The sequence below is a fragment of the Propithecus coquereli genome, unplaced genomic scaffold (assembly GCF_000956105.1).
Source record: "Propithecus coquereli isolate 6110/MARCELLA unplaced genomic scaffold, Pcoq_1.0 Scaffold92, whole genome shotgun sequence".
Classification (NCBI taxonomy): Eukaryota; Metazoa; Chordata; class Mammalia; order Primates; family Indriidae; genus Propithecus; species Propithecus coquereli.
This window is the reverse complement of record NW_012155507.1, coordinates 4,960,979-4,980,978: the sequence shown is the minus strand read 5'-3', so window position 1 is coordinate 4,980,978 and position 20,000 is coordinate 4,960,979. Positions and strand designations below refer to the sequence as shown.

Genomic DNA, 20,000 nt, shown 5'->3' with positions numbered 1-20,000 from the left:
CTTGAGGCCATAAAAATGCTTGATAATAAAATATTCCATTATTTTTATAACTTTACTAAGACAAGAACCTTATTTTGGCTCAACCTTAACTGAGCCAGAAATCATAATTGCATAAGTTGTTAATGCATTTTCTGAGCATAACCTTTTAATCAATACATCAACTGAGAAATCTCCATTACTACACCAAATCCTTTTTGTAATGAGGCAGACCACCTAGGTTTATACCCTGGATCCATCATTTGCTTCCTATATGAACTTTAGCAACCTACTTAACTTTTCTGTGCCTCAATTTCCTGATTTCTAAAGTAGTGTTAATAGTAGTGTTTACATCATTGGGATTAAATAAAAATGCACAGTGCCTGGTACATAGTAAATCCTGAATACAAGTGAGATACTATTATTATTAATTACATTGGACATATAACTATGGGCCACGGGTCATGCTTAATATGCAACAAGAAAACCATACAGACAGAATATAATTAAGTGTATATTGTATAGTGCTTATTGTAAGCACCATGGTTGATTGAAGAGGTGTATGTTAGAGGTTTCACAGAAGATGTGGCTTGAGTTGAGGCTTAAATGACGGACAGAGAATGATGGGTAGAGGAAAGGCGAGGGCATACCACATAAGGAGCATACAAGGAAAAAGATGAAAAGGAAAGTGAAGATGAGTCTTGGAGGGCCATAAAAGTCAACTAAATAGTTTATCAGTGTATCATTTAATTGAAAATTTCACTCTAGCTTCCAAGACAAAGTTTTCCATTTAGATGGGTAGTAAACAGTCTCTTTGGAAAATGGTCTATTCTAAGTTGTATATGTGTGTGTGGTGCAGTTTCTTATCTTTTAAGTGGTTCCTTGAATTATCTCATTTAATATTTATAATAACCCTATTAGTTTATATTATCAACCCCATTTTAGAGATAAGGAAATTGAAGAGACATCAAGAAACTTGCCCCAAATCATACAACCAGTAAATAAGAGCCAGAGCTAGTATTTGAATCCAGACAGTCTAACTTCAAGGCTCTGTGTTCTTAACACATGGACTGCCATGTGAGTTGTATTTAACTCAGGCTAGTTTTGAGCTTAGGGCCTCATGAAGCAAAACCCTGCAGTTGGTTTGTGAAAATCTTACTTGTTGATGTCCTTATTGTTACAATTAATATTGACAATTTAATTCTAGAAACGTGGATTGCATTGCATATAACTCAAGCACAGAAAACAATAAAAAATAACAAATTAGAAAGGATCATTTTGTTTTAATACAACACTGTGGCCCCAGGGAAAATTTTTTTTCTAGTGTGGCAGTCAATGTGTCAATCACAAAGTTGCTTCCACTTAATTTTCATAAGGTCTTATACCTTTTTTTTTTTTTTTGAGACAGAGTCTCACTCTGTTGCCCTGGATAGAATGCAGTGGTGTCATCATACCTCACTGTAACCTCAAACTCCCGGGCTCCAGCGATCCTCCTGCCTCAGTCTCCCAAGTAGCTAGGACTACAGGCACGTGCCACCACACCTGGCTAATTTTTCTAATTTTTGTACACACAGGGTCTTGCTCTTGCTCAGGCTGGTCTTGAACTCCTGAGGTCAAGCAATCCTCCCATCTCAGCTTCCCAGAGTGGGAGGATTATAGGCGTGAGCCACCACGCCTGGCTGGGTTTTATAACTTTTTAAGGTTGACTGCAGGCCAGAACAAGTAAAGGAAGAAACTCTAACATTCAATTTGATGTGTAAGCTATGACTGTTATCTTATTGATTTAAGCCCAGTGTTTGGATTCAAATGACAAGGAATACAATTATCTAAGCAGATATAGAAATGTGAGGAGTCAAATTTAATTGCCTACTTCATTTTAAGCTAATATACAGAAATTAGAAAATAACTTTTTTGTTAAGTTTATGTTTCCTTGAGTAGAAAGTATGGGCAAAGTGAGGATTTGTTGTTTTAGGTACACTCAGAGGTGGTATGGGCTGTTTTGAGGTCTCATTGTATAGTGTATTAGATACTTTGTTGGCTTGACTAAAAGAGAAGTGGTTACCCTGAGGCCTTAGAGCCACATGTGGCTTTTTGAAATATCTTGCGCAGCTCTTGAATTAAATATTAAAAATTCTACCTTGAATGGTCTTGATACTGTCCTGTGAAAGGTATAAAGTGTTACTAAGAGGTAGAGACACAAGAGGGAGCGCTACATAACTAAAAACAAAAATATTTTACAGTGTGTATAGTGCAAGTTGCACTAACATATGACAGCTTGAACAGTGGCACATTAATTTAATTTGGTATGACATACACTATAGGTAGGGGAGACAGAATGGTGTACTAGTTAAGAAAACAAACTCTGAAGTCATAGATCCCTGAATTGGAACTTTGGCTCTGCTACTTTCTAGCCGTGTAACCTTAGATAAGTCACTTACTACTCCCATTCTGAGCATTATTTTTCTTGTCTGTAAGTAGGGAAAATAATAGTACCTATATCTCATGTGAATTAAATGAGATATAAAGCATGCAAAAAAATTTGAAGTATTGCCTGGTCATATTCAATAAATAATATCATTTTAATATGATTGAGATTAAAAAATAGTATGACCTCATATAACTCAATATCATTTATACTGAGGATTCCTCATTTTTACCCTCAGCCAGGTTGTTCACCACTGTGCTAGAGGCTGGGCTATTCCATTCTTATGTGAACATTTTATAAATGACTCACCTCCATCATTGTCCAAGTTATCTCCACAAAGCATTTCCATGACAACATTGCAGCCTGTCCCACTCCAACCAACCTGACACACACAGTGCCAACCATTTTGATCCAGGGTACATCGTCCATTTCCAAAGCAGAGCCCTGGGCAGCCATCTGAAAGGACAGCAGAGACTAACAATCACGGAAACATCAGAACGGATTGGCCAACAATGATGTATCTGTCTATGGGGAAGCATCTAATCATCTGGGCTTCATTCAGATGAGGTGTTGAATAAAAGGAAGAGGAGCTTGCTTGCTTGCAAAACCTTCCCAGGGAACTCATTATTCCTTATTCTGCAGTGGTTTTCCTTAGAGAGCCAATTAAGCTTTATTAATGCTAACCCCAATTCCCAACCTCTGGTTCAGATAGGACAAAAACTATAGTGGGGACAAGAAATTTTTTTTTCTTTTCAATAAATGTATCTCCTCACCTCAATCAAAACAGAATGGATGATACTGTATCTAGTTATGGCCAATAAGTTGGGAAAATATAGCAGTTTCTATGAAGAGAAACTTTCCCTAACTACTTCCAGCCTGTGCTGATTTTTCCCTTGTGATGTATTGCTTCAGGACTTAGGTATGTTGGTATACAGTTCAGACCACACCATTAAGTATTTGCTCATATGGTGCCTTAGAAATGTGCTGCAGTAGTTTTGTATCTATTCAGCTTTTCTCTTCAAGATTATTATTGGTCTGAGGGCTAAGGATTGAAATCTTGACTTCTATGATATCTCTCTCAAAAGCTTGCATAATATTATGCCTGTAATAATATTAAATGCTCAAGAAATGTTTATGAAATTAATGAAAGCCAGATTTAGACTTTCAAAATTCAAGAGAATAATTGAAAAAATGTAGTCGAGAGGAAAGTGTAGTATTTAAATGACTTAGATCCATTGATAAAGCATGGACACTCACAGTGGCTCCTCTTTAGACTTTTAAATTCTCAGTATTGCCCTACTCTTTCTATTAGCAGCTCAGAGTTCTACTCTAATAAAGTGTGCTCAGTGGGTAGATGAACTGAGGACAGCAATAATAATACATATCTTCTGGATATTTTCCCAGTAGCAATACAAGACCAGCCCTGGATTTTACTGGGGATGGTCTAACCAATATTCTTTTTGTTTTCTGTCTATGAGAGAAAATTCTCAAAGAATAAAGAGCAAAAAAATAAATTTGAAAAAACCTGTAGAAGTAACCCAGTGTTCCTTCCAAATGATTTTCCAAGCAACTATCAACAGACTAGAGGAAGAAAAAACTTGACAATAAAATGACAGATGGCTGTTAAAAATATGAAAAATTTTTTATGTATATAATATCCTTATGATGTGGCATAAGATCAACATACACGGAATTGAGAAGGGAATTTATGGACTTCCATTCTAATGGATAGACAATGGATAAGGAGAAATTAAGGATAAATTGGGACATATTCAACTTCTGCAGCTGAGGTGATGAAAGGCACTAGGATATCTGACAGAAAAACCTTTGCTGTCTCTGTCAAAGGCAGATCTCTGGAGGGATGGATGATGGGGTACTTCTAGGGGGATAATTCTTCCCCCTTTGTAAGGACTTAATAGTCCTTGTATATGGACTTGGAGCTATACTGTTATGCTAAAGAAAAAGTTCAGCCATGTAACTAAACCTAGTTTATTGATAATTACCTGTACTATACACACAGACACAGACACAGACACACACAACTCGATATAAATGTAAGGAAAAACAGTCCTTAAAACTGCTTATTAGTCCATTCTATACTATGGCAAAATGTGACTTGTTGATGTCAGAAAAACAAATTATCTTTTAGTCCGACCATTATAGCATAACACTGATAATATTACACTTAAATAAGATTGTCACAAGTAAAAACAAAATAACCAAACAACCCCCCCAAAATACCACCCTTCCTTTCCCACATGTATATTTTCCATTTAAAATATATTTCTGTTATAAAACTGGTGAGAAAAATCTTACCTCGGACAGCATCTAAGTAGTGAGCTAAAAGGGGGGGAAAAGAGTGATTGAATGAATTTCTGGGAGACCAAAGCTATACAACATGTACTAATGGTTTACCATCTGTTGCCTGGGAGGAGAACAGCAAACTGTGAACTGCTGAAATGCCTAAATGCCTGCAGCTGAAAAGTTGGTACTCTGGCCTGTGTAGTTTGTGAATGATATTTTCTGTGGGAAAGATATTAATGGCTTTTCTGTAAGAAACTCTATTAGGCTTCCTAAAAAAGTGTCATATTTCATTAAAGGTATAAGAGCTGCATTTTTACATTTCAGTAACAACCTCTGTGAAAGAACACTAGCTTCAACTTCTTATTAGTAATATCTTTAGAGGGGAGTTCTGGAGTAACAACCTTTGGTAATCATCACAATATTTAAATTCTCTTATGTGAAGGCAATAAATTTTGTGTAGTGCAGGAATGTAATTACTTATGCTGCATCTGAATCTCACCCCTCACCACCTTTTTAATGAATCTTAAATATTTTCCACAGTCACAGAACAAGACTTACTGTACCTTTAGTAGAGTAATAATGCAGTTTATTAAGATTATATGTTATATGCATTATATATATTATACATTACTTCGGCAGGTTCCAACCATTATAACAAAATACTTTCACCTAAAAATGAAAGCTTTAGTACAGTCTAGTGGGGGAAAAAAGGCCCTCAATGAATTGGGTATCCAGAGACCCACGTTTGCCTTTGCTCTGCATGGATTTTCTGCGTACTCATGGAATGCCACTGGGGCACTCTGTGACCCACTTTCCTTAGCTGAACAATGGGAATTGTACTTGTCCCTCTGTATATAGAAGAAACCTTTGTGGAAGATATGTGTATATGTCAAGGGTTTTGATTGTTTTTCAGAAAATAAAGTGTTTTATAACTAACCTTAATTATTATTAGTGCCTTCTATAGTGTGACTATCACATGATAGATTTATTATTACATAGGCTTTTTCATGCCCAGAGACTGTTTTCCCAGATGGTATCCTGAAAATTTGTGAAATTGGTGACAAGGGGTGAGAGAGGGTGGATGTTTCAGTACCAACTCTCTATACTAGCGGATAAACAATTCAACATAAATGTTCTATTGATGATAGGTCAGGAGTGGCTTCCTCATATACATTAAAGACAGCCTCTAATGATATTGAATGGCCCCTGTTAAAGTAGTCCCATTTAATGAAATTGCCTCTAAGTGCTTTCAACCAAAACAACCTATACTTTTCAAAAGGAAAAATGGGCAGTGAATGTTACCTTCACAACAAAAGCACTTCTCTTATTAACTAATGACACTTTATTCCAATGTATCATCCTTCACTTGAGTAACTCAAAGCACTTGAAAGCAGAAAACATTAGGAATACTGAAGTAATGAGAAAGGAAATGACACAAGAAATAAGTAGGATATTATCAACGAAAGAAGAAACCTCCCAGTTCATGAAACTTTCCAACTTATAACCAACACTTCTCCACCTTCTCCTCCTCTTCTCCAATTTCAATTCTACTAAAAGCCTGGCAATTGACTCACTAGACTACTCTTACTTCAATTAATCCAATTTACTTTGGTTAAAGTATGATGGTACTTACCAATTGTGCAGTGGTCGCCCTCCCATCCAGGGCTACACTCACATTTTCCATCTTTGCATTGGCCATGTTCAGCACAGTGAGAATGACAGGAACGTTCCTCACATGTTGGTCCTACCCAGCCTTCTTCACATTGGCAAATTCCCCTTGAGCAGACCCCATGGCTTCCACACTCCATGGTACAGAGCTCTGTTGGGAATTCAAAGAAGATATATTAACATATTTTGTTAAAATCTGCATACATTCTTTCCCAAAAACATTAGAATTACCAAAAGTCCCAGTCTATACTTACGTTTTAAACAAAATGTTTATAAACATTTTATATAAACAAAATATCACAAAGATCTCTAGCATCTGACTGAATGTACAAGGGACTCTGTAAAAAAAGGTAGTTAAATCTCTAAGTATAAAATAAACTCTAAGCCAAATTGATTTTGAGAAGTGAATAAAATGATGATGGCATTCAAGGCTTAGAAATGAAATTAATGCCAAACAAATGCCAAGTGGGTTTCACTAAAAATTGGGTAAGATCACAAATAATGTTACAGGAATTTTGTGATACTGTAAGAAATCACTTGGAAAAAAATCTCAGCAAAATACTGCTCTAACTTCGTTCAGAAAGACAGGTTCAATAATTGGAAAGATAACTTTCTAATAAAATTCATAATATACAAAAGATAAAGCTGCCAATGATGGCAATCAACCAGTTTCTCTGATCATACTAAAAATATTTGCATTTATTTTGAGCATATCAATGACCCCTGGTTGATTAAAGTACACAGCCTTCTTATCTTGAAATGTTACTCAGTATTTATCCAATATAATGATGGCGTGTACTGGCTCTGCTGAGGTTCTCTCCTCTGTCCCCTTGACTTTTATGTGAGAAACATTGAATATTAATAAAATCATGACAATAGAAAAACCAAAATAAAAGCTTGGCAAGCCTCTTTCTTGATCTAATTCCCTTGCTGGAGTAGGAGAAGTAGGATAAAAGCCTATTGAAAGAATGCAGTAGGTTTTGGGTATAACTGGTCATATATCCTTGAAGGAAAAAGAGGGTGTTCTAGAAACCAAGTTGTCTCTTTCATAGTCTGAAATTCTGAAACTGGTTTTATATATTAGGAAGTATTGATATTAATATACTACATAGATAGCAGAGTTATTTTTCAATAGGTGATAATATTCTTCTGATAAGCCATAATTACAGATTTTATTATAATCTGGATCAATCTATTCACTAATTTATTAACAAGTATTCTTTGAGGGTCGGGGTATGACAAAAAGAGTAGTAGATTTGAAATAAAGATACCTGCATGCCTAATTCCTCTACTTCATAGCTATGCACCTTTAGGCAATTTACTAACATGCTCTCTTAATCTCTGCTTGTGTAAGAATATAATAGAAATAAAAATATTTACAACTCACAGAGCCATTGGACAGATCTGAGATATATTTTAGAGGTATAACCAAACACGATTTCCTCAAGATTGGATACGGGGGATGAAGGAAAGGTAAAAATAAAAGTTTGGCTTAAGTAAGTGGATAGATAATGCTGCCAATAAGGAAATGCAAAAGGCTGAGGGAAAAATAAAGGTGGAAGATCAAACATATTAACCTTAAGATATGTATAGAAAATCAGTAAAGATGTCAATTTAGGCAATAGGATACATGATTCTCAAAGGCCAGGATTAGAGATACAGAATTGGCAGTCACTAGCACATAGGTAGTATTTACAGTCATGGAACTGGTTGATATCTCTAAAGAGAGAGACAAGAAGAGCCCCAGGAATGAGCCCTGAAGCGTTCAATGATTTAAAGATCAGGTAGAAAAAAAACCATCAAAGGAGACTGGGAGGGGGAGGGCAATGAGTGATAGGAAGAAATCTAGGATATTGTGGTGTAACTAAAACCCAAAGAGGACACTTTTCAAGAAAGGAGTGGTTAACTATATCTAACATTGCTGAAAGGTCAAGTAAGACTCAGGCAGAGAACTGCTCATTGGATTTATCAACATGGAAACTGTTGTTTACTTTAGGAAGAGCTATACTGATAAAGTGGTATATGTAAAGTCGGATTGGAATGGGTGGAAGAGAGAAGGAAAGCTATGTGTGGGATCATCAGGTTGTAAGAAAAGTCTAGGACACAGAAAAATATTTTTTTAAAAGGTGGGCCTTTGCTAATAAGAGGTAGCTCAGGCAGAATTATTTCAAAAGAGCCCCTGGTCCTTGTATCTTGGTCTGAATCTCTGACTGATAATCAGGATTTATAATTTCAGTTCTTGTAGTGAAGCTGGGATTGAGTTTCTGCTCCCCTTAATGGCCTCCTCCCAAGACACTAAATGCTGAACCAAAAGGGCCTTTGTAAGATTAGGGAGCTAATCAAAGCCAGTGAAGTCAGAGAAGACTAGAATAAGTAGAGGCAAACATTTTCCATATATTGCTTTATACAACTATAAATGTTATCCATAGGGGAGTATATCATTCTGGTTTTTGTCTGAAAAGTAATAGGACTAGGTGAACAGTATTGGCAAAATGGCAGACTAGGATATTCTTCAACCATCTCAATGTAAACTATTAGAAATATAGGATATAATGTAATAATTTTAAAATTCCATGTCTTTGCTCACAAAAAGAGAAATTCTTAAGTTCCAGAAGCAAAGAGGATGCTAAGAGTCAAAGCAGCAATCATATGAGTCAATCCTCTGGCAGTCTTGAAGGTTATTAGACCCAATTATAGTATGACTAGGTACTTGGGTATTTATGTCCAAAAAGGGAAAAGAAGTGAGGTCTTAGACCCATTTAAAATGGGTAGTCAGTCTGAAACTCTAGCATAAAGCTGGGACCCTTGAAAAGGTACAATCTCAGTGAGATAGTGAGGCATCACGTTACCAGACTTCAAACTATACTACATGATTATAGTAACCAAAACAGCATGGTACTGGCACAAAAATAGAGACACAGACTGATGGAACAGAACAGAGAACTCAGACAGAAAACCATTCACATACAGCCAACTGATCTTTGACAAAGCAGATAACAATATACATTCAGGAAAAGAAGCCCTATTCAATAAATGGTGCTGGGAGAATTGGATAGCCACATGCAGAAGATTGAAACAGGATCCCTACCTCTCACCACTCACTAAAATTAATTCAAGATGGATAACAGACTTAAACGTAAGGCATGAAACCATAATAATGCTAGAAGAAAATGTTGAAATGTTGGAAAAACACTCCTAGATATCAGCCTAGGCAAAGAATTTATTTTATTTTTTTGAAGATTTAAAAAGAATTTATTAATATTTAATATTATGTACCATAATAATTAAAAATTAAAAAAAATTCCCACAGAGTCAACTCCAGTTTCAGATGACTCCACTTGTAAATATACCAAACTTTTTTTTTTTTTTTTTGAGACAGAGTCTCACTGTGTTGGCCCAGCTAGAGTGCCGTGGCGTCAGCCTAGCTCACAGCAACCTCAAACTCCTGGGCTCCTGCCTCAGCCTCCCGAGTAGCTGGGACTACAGGCATGCGCCACCATGCCTGGCTAATTTTTTCTATATATTTTTAGTTGTCTGATTAATTTCTTTCTATTTTTGGTAGAGACGGGGTCTTGCTCTTGCTCAGGCTGGTCTCGAACTCCTGAGCTCAAACAATCCTCCCGCCTCGGCCTCCCAGAGTGCTAGGATTACAGGCCTGAGCCACCGCGCCTGGCCTATACCAAACTTTTAAGGAAAAAAAATATCCATCTTTGAATAAATTTTTCCGAAAAATAGAAAATAAGGAAACACTTCACAATGTGCTTTATGAGGCCAGCATAACACTGATATAAAATTCCGAGAAGGATATTATGAAAAAATTAGGGCTAATCTCACTCATGAAGATCTAACTCATGGATGTAAAAATCATAAACAAATATTAACATAGCAAATCTAGCATAACATAACAAGAAATAATATCATGACCAATTTGTGCTTATTCTAGGAATATTTTAACATTTGAAAATCAATGTAATTCATCACATAAATGGAATAAAAGAGAAAAATCATATGATCATCTCAATAGATATACAAGTATTTGATAAAATATTAAACATTCATTCACAATAAAACTTGTAGCAAACTAAGACTAGAAGGAACTTTAAATCTGATAAAGATTAGCTACAAAAAACCCACAGCGAACATCATATTTAATAGAGATGTTGAAATCTTTTATTATTGAGACTGAGAAAGGATGCCTATGATAATCACTTCTAGACAACATAATTCTGGATTTGTCCTGTCCAGTGAAACAATGTAAGACAAAGAAAAAATGTATAAACATTGAAAAGGAATAAATAAAGAGATCATAGATCTCTCATAAATAAAGAGTTCAAAGACAGTAGTATTGTGCATGTACAAAGTCGGAAATAATCTATAAATTATTAGAATCAATACATAAATATAAGAAGATATCTATATACTGGGCAAATATATGTTTATTTCTATATATCAGCAGCAAACAATGAGAAAATTTAAAAATGCCATTTACAATTGTATCATGATATTATACACCTAGTAAAAAAAAACTAACAAAATATGTTCAAGATCTACACTGAAAACTATAAAATTTATGAGAGAAATTAAAGAAGACCTAGATAAATGGAAAGTTATGTCATGTTCATGGATTAGAAAACTCAATTTTGAAAGATACCAATTTTCCCCAAATTGTTTTATAGATTTCATGTAACACCAATCCATATCTCAGTGGTTTTGTGTTTGCATATGTGAGAGAATATTAATCAGCTAAAGAAAGAAATAGAATGAGGTGAGAACATGTACTGTAGCTGATAGCAAGACTTACTACAAAGTTACGTTAATTTAGACAGTGAGTATTGGCGCAATGGCAAATAGATCAAATACCCACACATGCAAGGACATTTGATTTATTGTAAAGGTGGCACTATAGACAATGGGAAAAGACTATTGTTTTAAATTAAATGGTTCTGGGAAATGGAATATCCACTAGAAAAATATATTTCTAGTTCACTCTATACATGAAATCAATTCCAAATAGAATGTAGTAATCATAAACTGACAAAGCTTCTAGAGCACAACATAAGAAAATAATTTTATAATCTTAGGGTAGAAAAAATTTTCCTAAAATGTACCCAAAAATACTAAGCATAAAGGTAAAAATAATACATTGAACTACATCAAAATTAAGAACTTCTTACCAAAAGACAGAGAAAAGACATGCTATAGAGTATGGAGCTAGAATATATTAATATTTACAGCATATATATATTTATAGTATATATACTTGAAGAGCTTGTATTTGGAATACGCAAAGAACTACTTCTTCAAATCAGTAATAGAAAGACACATGACCCAATAGAAAAATGGGCAAGGTGCCTAAATAGACACTTCACAAAAGTGGATATCCAAATAGCCAAACATACATGGAAAGGAGCTTAACACCATCACTTATAAGGGAGATCCAAATTGAAATAATACTGAAATACCATGCACATCCCCAACAATGGCTAAAATTTAAGACTGACAGTAAGTAATAGTACATGTGTTGGTGACAATGTGAAGTGATAGAAAATCTCATATACCATAGGTGGTTGTGCAAATTGGTACAACCACTTTGGAAAACTATTGGAAATTATCTGCTAAAGGTGAATACATGTATACTGTGTGACTCAGCAATTCCATTTTAGTATTTCCTCAACAGAAGTGCAAGCCAGCAAATGTTCATCAAAGATATGTATTAATATAAAAGTGTTCATTGCAGAATTATACACACTAGCCAAAAAAGTGGAAACACCTCAAATATCCATCAGCAAAAGAATGAATAATTAATTATGGTAATTATGTGAAGAAACGATATGCCACAATGAGAATGGATGATTTACAGCAACGTGCCATATTATGGATGAATCTCAGAAAAATAATGTTGAGTGAAAGAAATCAGACATAAAATCATACAAACTGTAAAACTCCTCTAATAAAATTTTCAAAAAGCAAGCATTAGAAGTCAGGGTAGTTACCTTGGGGAGGAAGGAAAGAGGAAGGAAATTGGAGCAGGGTACAAAGGGGCTTCTGAGGGTAGAAGCCTATATTTTGATTTAGGTGGTGGTTAACAAGCATTTTATACTTTGCTAATTCATTGAGCAGTACACTTATGACTTTTGTACTTTTCTGTATGTATATATTAGTAAAATATTAAAAAATTAAAGGTAACCACCAAAAGAACAGCAACAGAATATATAACTGTCTAACTAGAAGGGTGAGAAAAATGAAGATAATCAAAGAAAAGGCAGAAAGGGGGAAAAGTCAAAGAAAAAATAAATACTGGAAATAGAAGACACAAAAGAAGATGATAGGATACAAATCCAGACACGTCCGTAATCCTAGTAAATAAAAACAAACTGAACTTGCAATTTAAAAGAAAGAGAATCTAGAACTGAAAGAAAAAGAAAATCTAGTATGTTCTTTTTGTTAGTAAGAGATGAGCTGAAAACATACTAATACAAAAAATTAGTAATAAAAAGAAAAAACATAAGAGAATAGCAACCAAGAGAAATTTAGTGTCACTATAATATTAGCAGATGAAATAGACTTCAAAGCATAAAGCATAATTATGGATAAAGAGAGTCATTACATAATAAAAGGAATAATTCACCAGGAAGATGGAACAATCCAGACCTTGTTTGAAAATGTAGCTTCCAAATACATAAAGCAAAAATAGACAGACTTATAATAAAGCAATTTGATAATTTCACAATTAGTAATAAGATCAAAAATTAGAGCGGATATAGAAAATATGGGTAGCACAATTAACAATATAATTTAATATTTAATATAATAGACATATACAGAATGCCAAAGCTATGACTATATAATACATATTATTTTCAAGCACACATAAAATAACTCACAAAAACTGACAAAGATTAGTCCACAAAGCAAGGCTCAACAAATGGCAAAGATTCCACATCATATAGATCACACGGTTTCAGCAAAAGGCAGTAAAATTAGAAATCAATGAACAGAAAGATAACATGAGAAAAATCTAAGAAAGGTGTTCTTTAAAAGCACACTTTAAAATAATTCATGGACTACATTTCAAAAATCATATTGGAAATTAGGAACTGAATAACAATGAAATACTATTTATAAAAACTTGTGGGATGCAGTTTAGACAGTAACTTAGAAAAGATTTACAGCCTTAAATGCATGTAGTAGAAAAGAACAATTGAAATTTAATGAGCAAAGTGTCCAACTCAAGGAGCTAGAGAAAGGGCTACATATTAGTAGATGAAGGAGACAATAAAGATAAGAGCACAAGTTAATGAAATCAGAATCAAAGAAACAATAGAGATTGACACGACCGACATCTGGGTCTTTGACATGAATTAAAAAAAAAATAGAGAAACCTCTGGCAAGGTTGAGCTTAAAAAAGAAAGAAAAAAAAGATAAAATAAACATTAAAGATTAAAATTTAAAAATAAATGAGAGAATGCTATGACATCTTTTTGCCAGTAAGTCTGAAATCTTAGATGAAGTAAACATTTTTCAAGAATACAAATGGGCTTGAGAAGAAATAGAAAACCTGAATACACATTAAAAACACTGAAAATTGCCCAGATGGTTTTACAGGTGTATTTTGCCAAAATTTCAAAGGACAGATAATCTCTATTTTAAACTATACCAGAAAATAGGAAAAGAGAGAAAGCTTCTTGAATCATTTTATGAGACTACTACAATCTAGCTCCGACATAGGGTAAGAAGAGGAGAAATTATGTTTTTGTTTTGTTTTGTTTTTTAGAGACAAGGTCTTCCTATGTTGCCCGGACTGGACTCAAATTCCTGCGGTCAAGCAATCCTCCTACCCCAGCCTAGACTACAGGCATCATGTACCACTGCACTAGGCTATAGAAATGATTTTTTAATAGGCAAATTTCACTTATAAACCTTGGCTGAAAAAATCTCCAATAAAATATATGAAAATCAAACTAACGATGCACACACACATATGCATATACAATGTAGAAATCACAACTAAGTAAGCATGAATGCTAGTAGGATTGTTTAACTTTAGAAAATCTGTTAATGTAATTCAACATTGAACTATTGCATTTTACTTTAACTTATTTTATAATGATCAAAGAAAAATTATAATCTTATTATAAGCAGAAAAAACACTATCTAAAATTTAGTTCCCATTTATGATACAATCTCCTAGTGAAATAGGACTAGAAGGGAACCTAACTGAATATGATAAAGGTGATTTACCGAAATCCTATAGTAGGCATAATACTTAGTACAGTAATAGAATAGTAGAGATATTCCTTTTAAAGTCAGAAAAAGTATTAGAATTAACTACTGCTTCTAATTCAATGTTGTACTGGATATCTTAACACAATAAGGCAACCAAATATATAAAATATGTAATGTCTGGAAAGGAAGAGATAAAATTGAATATAAAGGTAAACTATGAAAACTGGAAGAGAGGGTAACAAGGTCGCTGGATACAAGATCAAAAGAAAAAAACATCAACAGCATGCCTAGATATCAGGGACAGCCAATTAGAATATGATATTTAAAAAATATATCTCATTCACAATAATAGCAAATTTAGCAAAATAAAGTTCAATACTCCTTTACATAAAATTTTAAAACTTTATTGAAGAACACATACAAAGACCCAATCAATGAAGAGATATACTGTGTTCATGGCTTACAAGCCTCAATATCATGAGAATGCCAATTTTTCTCTACTAGTTCTATAAATTCAGCGTAATTCTAGTCAATATCCCAATATCTTTCATAGAGCTTGAAAATCTGGTCCCAAAACCCATATGGAATGGAAAAGACCAAGGATATTCAAGAACATTTTGAAGCATATTCATTAGGGTGTGTGCGTGTAATGTGTGCCACCTAAATGTCTATCAATAGGAAAATGGAAATATAAATTTTAGTGTATTCATACAGTGCAAAAAATAACAAGGGTATACTTGAATAAGATAGAGGTACATGCCTCAATATGGATAAAGTTCAAAACCATGATTAAGGAAGAAAGCAAATCATTCATATGAAATTTAAACACATGTAGAACAATATAATATATTTTATGGATATATACATATTTGGAAAAGCCTAAAATGTGTATGGCAATGATTAGATTTAGGATAATGATTTCTGTTACAAGGAAGGGAGATAAACAGGATCACAAAAGGATACGTGGAGATTTGTTTGTATTTGTTAATTTTTAAAGCAAAGTGGTAAGTTTAAGCTGTTCGTTATATCATTTTAAATGTCAGAAATATTTAATAATAATTTACAAAAGAAAAAATAAAAGAATCAGTTAGAAAAAACTGTGTTTAGGGTCTACTTTATGGAATAAATAAGTGGACATATGACTTAACCTAACTCTTGCACTCTTCAACACAAAGCCTTCCATAGATACAAGCCACAACCACTAGTCTGATTTACAGTTTCAGCATCACAAGAATCCAAGTGGGAAACAATAGCCTCATGAATAAGGGAATCCACTATGAAATAAATAACCACAAATGGAGAAGCAGATCTTAAAACAACAAGCACTTCTCATTTTGAACTGCATCAACTTTCCTGCGATTGTATCCAGTTCCAAACGGAGTTTGTGAACTCATTCTAAGATGTTTTTCTATCCCAATCTTCTTGTAATCAGCAGTAGGGTTGGTGTCAGGGAAAGACTAACAGAAAACAGATGCTGGCAATTGTGTAATTTGTAAACGTGATAGAAATGAATTTGCTCTAATATATTTGTCTCATGAATAGTTCTACCCCATGTGTAATATTTTCTACCTGGTTAAAAATACATTAACATTACAGGCTACAAAATATGACAAAAGAATGCTAAAATATAAACATTCTTCTGTGTGAATGTATTGGAAAAGAACATGAAAAATATAGGCAGACACTTTAAAGTTCTATTGAGACATTTCATTTTTAATAAGTTTCTTTATGCATGTCAGTAATGAACAACACTTGTGTAAATTGAACTTGGATACAACTGGAACATTTCTTTGTTGCATACTGACAAAGAACAATTTGATTAAACAGTAAATCCTTCAGAGCCTCCCTCAGAACCATTTCTCTGAGATTTACTTTTTAGACAAACTTCCCAGTAAATTCTTCAGCTATGCCCAACATTAGACAATGATATTATCATTGTCATTAGACAATGATCCTATCGGTTGGACACCCCAAAATATTAAAGCTGGTTATCAGTTAGGTACCAAAATACATATTTATGTAACATTTTCAATAATACAATATGTCATCCTAAACAAGGAAAGGGCACCTCTGATGTAAAAAAATTCATAAAAATTAAGAAATTGTTACATGTTCACTTGCCCAGCGTCTAGTATCATCAGTTACAGTACAGAGGAAATCAGGTCTGGAGGGAAAGGAAAGTCAAGAATCAGGAATGAACAAGCCTGCATAGATAAAGACTCTCTTTTTGTTAGACTTTGCAATGTTTGTTGGAGAAACTATAAGGATTTTCTCATTTTGTATAATGAATGTGGGAAATAACAGTAAGGAAAAACAGTAAGGTGATATTGGTAAGTGTGGGCAGTGCCAACCCAAGAAGCACAAGGGCTGGAAAAGTTTTTAGTGTGGACATCTGCACCCGAATGTTTATGGCAGCACAATTCACTATTGCAAGAATGTGGAAACAACCCAAGTGCCTGTCAATCCATGAGTGGATTATCAAAATTTGGCATATGTTTACAATGGAATATTACTCAATCATAAGAAATGACAGTGATCTAGCACCTCTTACACTTTCCTGGATTAAACTTAAGCCCATTATCCAAAGTGGGGCACCACAAGAGCAGCAGAACGGGATCCATTTGTACTCACCATCAAATTGGTATTAACTAATCAACACATAAATGCACATATCAGAACGACATCTATTGGATGCTGGGGAAGGGGGAGGGCTGTGGGAGGAGGGGGGAGGAGGGAGGAGGGGACGGGTATTTGTATACACAAGGAGCGCAATGCGCACTACCCGAAGGATGGACATATTTGAAACATGGACTTGCAGGGGGGAACCAAGGGCAACACACGTAACCTAAACATCTGTACCCCCATAATATGCTGAAATAAAAAAAAAATTAAAAAATATATACCGTTATAAAAAAAAAAAGTTTTTAGTGTGTACCAGGATCTTCACTAAAACTAAGCAATGAGTCAGCCAAGAATAACAAATATTATTAAGAACAAAAGTTTGTGTACTCTATATTGTCTTATCAAATTTTTGAATCATTTTTACTTTACTACTTTCAACTCCTTCCATTCCTCAGTGGCAGATATTCTGGTAGAGATGGGACTATTATAAGTCACTGTTAACTTTATAGAACACACATGCATGCACGCATGCACACATATACATTCATGCACACACATATTTTTGGTTTCTATTTCCCTGAAAAGTAATTTGAAAAAATATTAGTTGATGATGTACCATATCTATTTTATTATTAATACATAGAGTTAAATTCAATACTACCTCCACCTGATCTTTACAAGTACCTTCCTATGACAAAGACTTGATTTTAGTGCGAGTTACATATCACATTTCCTGTGTTTGAGGTACAATAGTATATCTCTCATTTTACACAGAAACCTGTGACATAAGCATAATACTTGTCCCTCAGCCCCAGCATTGCAATGATGCTTCAATATGTCTTAGTACTCTCAACACTATCTTACATCTGAACAGCATTCTAAGTGAAGAGATTATGAAATGATACAAAATGTCAGCTAGCTCTATCTGTACCAATGGCAACATACTAGCAGCAGTAACAACAACAACAACAACACACTCTTAGCTGACCCAAAATCTTGAGATGAGTCTCAAGTTCTTGATGGATAAAAACAACAATCCCAAGGAATCTAGTATTTGACGATGAGGAGTTGTAATGACTTTCAGCTTAATGTTTCATGAATCTTGGTTATCACATGGCCTTGGATTTCCTTGACAAAATATAATAGTTAACTGTTCTTTCGTAGATCTGAAAAACCTGATAAGACATAAAAATCATGCCTGGCTTACAACTTCTGAATTCAATAAAATAGTCAGCTGGCTTTTTCACTATATAGAATGTTTCCTTTGGAATAAATCCAGTTTCTGTTTCCTAAATAAAATGTTCTCCCCTAACTCTAGTATCACATTTTGATTAGCTTAGTGACCAGAAGCTTGAACTACTGAGGATGAGGTAAACATCAGTACAGGCTGCAAAACTGTGTCTCAATCCTTTGATTATGAATCTTACACTATTGCCTATCCAATAGTATCCTCGATTACGAAAGAATGTTGAAATCTAGACACTTGCCTCACAGATGCTTATCACTTGACCCAATAGGTACCAGTTTTCAGGGTAAAACCATCACCCTTAAGAAGCAAATATTAACTTTTAAGCCTCCTGATCTAACATTACTTGTAGGCCATGAGTTTGTTCAGCTATGAGAAAATTTGTTTTAGTCCATTCGCAGTTTTTTACTTGGACTTTCTTATCATCATTGCTATCTATTTGCAGTTTGTGACCATCTAAAAGAGCAAGCGTAACTGGCTCATAGAGGTCTCAAACACATGTCCTAGACCTCATTAAAACATTGCTCTCACTTATAAAACTATATACAAGTACTGCTGAAACAATTATTACTACATCTTGGCTCAGAGTGGCTACTTAAGAAGTATTTCTTGTTAAGTTAGAAAGCTACTCTTCATAAAGTTTAGCACTCTTTTTGGCATGATTTGGTATAATGTTAAAATTGCACTAAGCAGAATTTTCTGTCCCTCCCCTGATACTTTGTTTTTCCTCCTTCAAAAAAATTGACATTACCTCTCCTTTCCGTGAAATGATTTTTCATTAGTCCCCTTGATGTGCATCTAAATCTCCTGCATGATGGTTTTCTAAGGCAATAAGCCTCCCAATTTAACAGAGAAGCGTCCATGTTCCCTGAAGCTGTACAAACGATAGACTGAGAGATCTTCAGACACATTCAAGCCCCAAACACATCTGATAGCATACTTCAGTGGGAAAGCCAAGGCCTTTTGTTGGAAGGACAAGGACACTTCATGCAGACTAAAGAATTTACTCTGAATGAAAAAGAGCTCACAGAGTTGTCCCCCCCCACCCCATTTAACACTCTTGTTAAGGGCTCTCCATGCTTTAGAAAATGAAGTCTAATTGGAGTCCATAAGAGGGATAATACTAGCAATCATCAGGCAACCTCTGCAACTCTGGTAGGCTCCTGCATCCTTAATGCAGAAGGAATGTTCCAGGCCTTACAAAAGCATGGAAAGCAGCTTTCTGTCAAAAGCCTGGGCAAGGGGTTGCACGCATATTTACAAATCTGCCATCATTGCCCAGCGGACCATGCACCAGCAGTTTATTTTTACTCCTATAAATAAATATGACAAGGAGAAAAGTAATGTAAAGAACCCAAAGTCAACAAAATTCTCAGCATGATGAAGACAAAGGCATAAAAATGTCCTTATATAGCATTTAAATGCACAGTTTAGTGCCATTTAATACATTTTTTCAATTTATACCTTTTTTTTACACTATGGCAATCACTAGAATATTTTCTTTATTTTTAATTTTATTTAATTTTATTTTTT

At 34.5% G+C, this 20,000-nt stretch overlaps 1 protein-coding gene across 1 annotated transcript in view; it reads right to left on the bottom strand.

Annotated features, from left to right (window-relative positions):
- The window catches only part of TENM1 (teneurin transmembrane protein 1), a 566,532-nt gene that overhangs the window by 164,931 nt on the left and 381,601 nt on the right, over nt 1-20,000 (bottom strand). The window contains exons 12-14 of the mRNA XM_012664836.1: nt 6,339-6,524; nt 4,718-4,741; nt 2,711-2,857 (exon numbers count right to left, since the gene is read on the bottom strand). Of these exons, the coding sequence (XP_012520290.1) occupies nt 2,711-2,857; nt 4,718-4,741; nt 6,339-6,524 (357 nt within the window). The remainder of the gene's footprint in view (nt 1-2,710; nt 2,858-4,717; nt 4,742-6,338; nt 6,525-20,000) is intronic.